This window comes from Botryllus schlosseri, chromosome 5 (assembly GCF_051294905.1).
Source record: "Botryllus schlosseri isolate E-star chromosome 5, Bs_hap1, whole genome shotgun sequence".
NCBI lineage: Eukaryota > Metazoa > Chordata > Ascidiacea > Stolidobranchia > Styelidae > Botryllus > Botryllus schlosseri.
The window spans coordinates 25045792-25051791 of NC_137240.1; the positions used below are offsets into that span (position 1 = coordinate 25045792).

The following is a 6000-nucleotide window of genomic DNA, read 5'->3' on the forward strand; positions in this document are numbered from 1 at the left end:
ATCTGTGATCTAATCACGCCGTGACTGTGTGATCTACGCATGCCCTGACCCCCGTACAACATTGCCAACCACTCAAAGTGCCAAGTTCACCAGAAAACAGTCCAGTAACCAATCATGGTGACCGGTACCGCTACGAGATCTACCACGGCCGAATTCACCAAGTGCCGAGTTTGTGCGGCCGAATTCACCAAGTGCCGAGTTCACTGGTAATCGGGCAGATACGGAATAATAATAAGAACCGGCCTGGTGTAAAATGACCAGTGTAGTCGAACCACCACCATGAACACCACAAACAAACAAACATCTAACATGGAAAAGAAATTACCTTTACAGCCTTTGACAAACACAGTTAACATTGAAACCAGCAATTTAGGTCTTATTCGAAAGCAGAATAACAAATGTTTTACCGGACATATCAAATCAAATGTTGTAAAGTTCATGTAAAATAGCCCAAAATATTATCTTACTGTGACCATATTCTATCAATATGGACTGGCTAGCGAAATTCTCTGGGCCAACATAAACAAGCTGCGTTTGGTTTCAACGATTAATAATCTTGTCACTGGATTCGAGGTATAATTGCATTCAAATATCAAATTTTGCTCCATTAATCAACATCAAGTTGAAAATGTCCATTCTTGCACCAACTTTTATAAAATCAGGATGCCAGTACCAAGGCAGGTAACCTACGAATCAGTGTTCTACAGGTATGTATCTATATGACTTATAGGCCTAGAAAATTCAAGCATAAATATTATGATATAGGTATAGAAGGTAGGCCTACCGGTAATTCAGATGTTTGAAGCGACTTGGACAACTAGATAATTCTAGTGGTCTAATTTCACTAAATTAGAGCGAAATGCCAGTAATATAATTGTAATCTAATTCGGAAAAAACGGTTTAGCTCTATAATTCTAACCTGGAAACGTTGAGACTTTTCTACAGTTATGTCTACGCCTGGTTTGAAGAAAGTCAAACAGCTCTAGGCGTCATATACTACAGGCAATTCGAAATACCCCATAAGCTATATGCTACTGCATATATACCTTTTACCCGCTACCTCATTCAGTCACAATTCCTATATATTTACGGCATTTACCATACAGAAAGAGCGAACTATGCCTGGCTGCTACCTGTTGCGAGTCAAATCTTTGTCACGCGCGATGACGTAAATTTGAATCGCCGATATATTCTAGAAGTCACGCATCGATAATCATATTCCTAAACGTACAACATCTCATTATTTAGTTATTCTCTGAATAAAACTATTCTCCATACTCGTTGAACATACGAGATTACCGAAAGAGCGAATATATATCTAATGAAGATCATATATATCAGAAGAAAACGAAACTGTTCGGCCTTAGAGCAACAACACGAATATTCAACACCGGTGACATCCTCACGCAATAAAACGAAGGTAGAACATTGTTTTCTAATGGATATAACGAAGTACCGCTTGAGATCGAACAAAACTGGATAGTGATTTATCGTAATTGAATGTAACACAAACATTATCCTTTCTACATCTTTTAGACATACCCGCAAGCGATAGAAAATTCGCATTATTAGGTTAACAACGCGATATAATGAAGTCTAACGCATGCCATGGAACAACACCGAGTTGGAATTTATTCTGATTGAATATAACCACAAGACAACCCTACTACGTATTTTAGACATTCCCCCGACACTTAGAAAATCAGAACCTAATCGAGATGATCCCGGATTATCCTTTTACGGTTTTGTGTTTGCTGGGTGATTATACGTGGATGCTGCACATTTTGTGGTGTCTTTTGACAAACTAGCCCAAATAAAGCGTTTTTGTGACTAATTCGAGGCTGAAACTATCTATTTAGGGGACGATGCCAGAACTGCCAAAAATAAAAATCGAAAAATGCCAAAAATAAGTTATTTTTGGCAGTTTTGGCATATGCCAAAAATAACACGGCCTGGCTATAACTCATTTTGTGTTCACAATAGAGAAAACTTTCTCCAGAAGACGGATAGAAACATGATGCTTCCGCAGATTTTGAGCTATATATCATTACTCTAAGACCAGTGGTTGCCGAGATGGGCTATTTTACCCCCCCCCCACGCGCAGAAATTGGGGGGTTGATGGCTGGAAAATGGGGGCAACACCCTAAAGTCACTTTTAATTGAAGTTTTAGGTCATTTGTCAGGATTGAGGAAGGCCTTTTTTTATTTGAAAAAAAAAGTCATTTTCACTCCACCCTAGTATGAAGCAACGTGTTGTGTCACCAGCAGTGTACGCACAGCTTCAGTGTTGTCAGACAGACACTTTCGGCCCGAGAATGTAAGAATGTATATTTCGTTGTACTACAATTAATTTTAATTAACTCTACCATAATACGTGGTGTAACTACTGGGCCAGATATCGTTAAAATAAAGTTTTTTCATGTCAAAAGTTGTCGGTTTTTAGGTGAAACACGCTTTTTCGTAAGGACAGGCAGTCCCTACCAGAAACGAATATAAGTAGTACGATTGCGTATGTGAGGTCAAAATCCTCCGATTTTTAGGTCAAAAATCGCCCTACGGCGTGCGTAAATTATGTAGGTGTTACGCGAGCACTGTATAGAACCTCGAAGTGGTACGTGGGTGCAGGCGCGTATCCAGAGCGCGAAAAAGGGGGGGTTGCGTTACAAATTTGGCTATTGTGACGTCATCATTGCGATCACTCGTGTCCACACCGTGGCAAATATATCTAGTTTAATAACAGGGATTTGTGGTGAGTGGGAGATGTACGAACAGACATTGCCTGAAAATCGCGTTTCTTTTACGGTATGATTGAAAGAAATTCGTAAATGCTCATGAGCCGGCAAACGCCGCCCGTCTTCAAGCGCCTAGTTCCGGCCAGAGACGCGCGATTCTGTTGGGTTTTCACGATATTATGCGCACGGTCGGTAGGATCGCAGCGGACGAACAAGCGCGGAATTAGGCGGTAGCATAGACGGCGGCGATCGCGATCGCCACAGAGAGGTGTGGTGTGAACAGTGTACGTCGTACACGAATCTGTGCTTTTCGATGGCTTTACTAGCCGTACGGCTGAGCGTGTAGTACGCGCGAAGATAATTAGACTTTAATTGCAAGCACGCAAGTCACTCAATTAATACGGAGTACACACCGGGATAATAGCTTGATCGACAGAGAAACTTGTCAGCCGATATAATTAGGTTAACTTTACTACTAAGCCTACTCAATTCCCCCGTTCAGCGACAACATAGGCCTGTATTTGGACGACAGCAAGTCACCTAACAATCGGGAACGTGGATTGCTAGACTGGTATTTTGAAATGTAAATGTCAATCGTAGGTCATTTCTCGCCAATAATCGCGAATACAATGTGGATTTGAGAATAGCATTGCCGTACTAGTGCCGTCGTGTCTGCGTCTAGCTGATCAATCAGTCAGACTCGAGTCACGATTTTTTTGTGACTCGACTTGACTCTAGTCATTTTCTTGAAATGGGAAAATGACTCGACTCGACTCGAGTCAATATTTTGATTGACTCGCCTTATTTTATATGACTTGAAGGTGAAGAAAGTTGCGAATCACAATGGTTAGATCAACGCATGTGACGAATTCTGTCGACATCGCTATTTATCACCACTGCTTTCGTTGCACTCGCCTGATATCAGATATGCGCCGCCGTAAAAGCAAAAGACAATGGTACATAGTAGCAAAGAGCAATGCATTGTACAAAATCTTCCAGTGATGAAGAGGTAATAGATCCTCCGCCATCAAAGTACTCAAGACATTTCAATTATACAAGCAAACAATCGAAGCAATTAAGTCCAATTAGCGCCAAGGAAATGACTATCAGATGGTCAAGTAGCCTACTTGGAAGAGACTGATAGCTCATGTGTAGATATGAAGGCGATGATTCCTTGCATTTTTGGCCGACTAGAATGGATGAGTATCTAATGCTCTTCAGTGTGGTTCAAACTATTTTTTCATATCCAAAATATTCCACTCTAATAACTCCGCTTCTTCTAGTTGGAATTGAGCCAAATTTTCTATGAATCATATTTTTACACAATTTAACAATATCATGAGGTAGCCGGTATATTTTGAAAGTCTCTATTTGTAATTAATCCAAAATATTTTCTCTTAGCATTGCTTTCTACTGGTTGGAATTAAGCCAAATTTAAGATCTTTTAGATAATCTAACAATTTTAAGAAGTAGCCTCTTTTTTGAGATTCTGTCCTCATTTTTGGGAATTTTTTTGGTAAATGTAGGGCAAATTCGACTAAGACAACAGTAAATCAGCACTATAGTAACGCTCCGGCGACTATTTCGACAGCTGAGCAGGAAAGTTGACCTTTTTTCTGGTCAACCACCTGATATGATGTGAAAGCAAAACTGTACCTCTACATAAGCGTTTATCTGTTGATTCTTTACCAGCTTGTATCTAGCTAGACGTGAATTCGTAGGTTCTCTATCAGATAGTATGTAGACGTGAATTCGTTTATTCTCTATAAGCTATTTGTGAGCGGTCGTCGATGTGCTCGCAATAAAAACTGAATGCTTTTATTTGTGAAATATCAGACTGACAAGACAGATATTTGATTTAAAGTTCTAAGATTAGTAACGTTATCGTATTGGCGGCCTGTCTCGTCTATCTGTAGCATCGGTATATGAGGCCAGGAACTGCCTGTTATCTGCCTAACTAAATAAACTTGTGCCAACACTATGATAAGGACAAAATAAGCATGTTTGGCAAGCAAGGAATTCGATATCACCCAAGCAGGATTGAAAACATAAGTTGAACATGACTTCAATACTGTGACTTGGACTCGACTCGAGTCATAACACTATGACTCGGACTTGACCCTTAAAACGGTGACTTGGACTCGGACTCGAGTCGGTGATGAATTGAAAATGACTCGACTCGACTCGAGTCAAAACCACAAAAGTCAGATTGACTCGTGACTCGGAACCATGTGACTTGGTTACAACCCTGCTAATATGTATGCCTCTTTTCTTCAAGATTCGCGAGGAAAATAGATTCAGCTTCGAAAGACTCAACCACGCTTTCACATCTGGACCGAAAGATAAATTTGAACATTTCGAAATCTATGGAGTTGATTTCGAGCTTAGTAACATGGTTGAGTGGATAAGAGAGAACGATGTCCTACTTGCAAGCACCGCTAAAATTGTCGTTGTCAAAGTGCTTGAAGCTTTCTTTGGAATTGCTTCAGTCGCAAATGCTTTTACGCGGAAGATGTAGCGTTACGATAATATGTGAACCATATAGGTGTTTAAACAGGTCACTGTTTTCGTTGTCAGAAGTAACGCGAATTTTCTCTCGAATTCGAGTTGAATGTAGAACCAACATCATGAATTTCTACTAGAAGTAGCGGTTTCTAAGTAAGAATTTTAGGCCTAGATATAACAAAAAAACTGAAATGAAAGCAAAGGTAGTCTATAATCTAATCATAACCACTTGAAGAGCTTTTTGGAGGTACATATCTTCGGAATATACAATTGAATAGTATATTCAATATGAACATACTATTACAGTGGCTCTCAATCTTCTTGTCTTCGCGAACTCTTTTGGACCGCCATGGACCCCCCCCCACAGGCTGGTGATAAACAGCAACAAAATGACTTTTATTGAAAATTCATACTATTTCTGCAGAAGTCTGGTGTACTTTTAGTAGGCCTATTTCAAAGTGAATTAGTAAGCTAGTAGTAAGGTTTGGATCATTTGTTAGTAGTTATATAGATCGGTCAGGATGCGCCATTGGTTCTTATGGGCGGGGTCGCATGCTAACGAGAAACCGGGGGTGGCATGCTAACGTTTTCGTCTTATGGCGGGGGTGGCATGCTAACGTTTTCGTCTTATGGCGGGGGTGGCATGCTAACGTTTTCGTCTTATGGCAGGGGTGGTGAGCGGCTATTGCGTCTTATGGCGGGGGTGGTGAGCGGCTCTTATTTCTTATGGCGGGGGTCGTGAGCGGCTGGAAAACCGGGGGTG

General features: G+C 40.6%; 1 protein-coding gene across 1 annotated transcript in view; it reads left to right on the plus strand.

The window, feature by feature from the left end:
* LOC145439957 (uncharacterized) overlaps nt 1–5250 on the plus strand; it is a 60173-nt gene extending 54923 nt beyond the window's left edge. Inside the window, exon 12 of the mRNA XM_080317625.1 lies at nt 5011–5250. Coding sequence (XP_080173751.1) covers nt 5011–5250 — 240 coding nt within the window. The remainder of the gene's footprint in view (nt 1–5010) is intronic.
* Nucleotides 5251–6000: the final 750 nt, after the last annotated feature.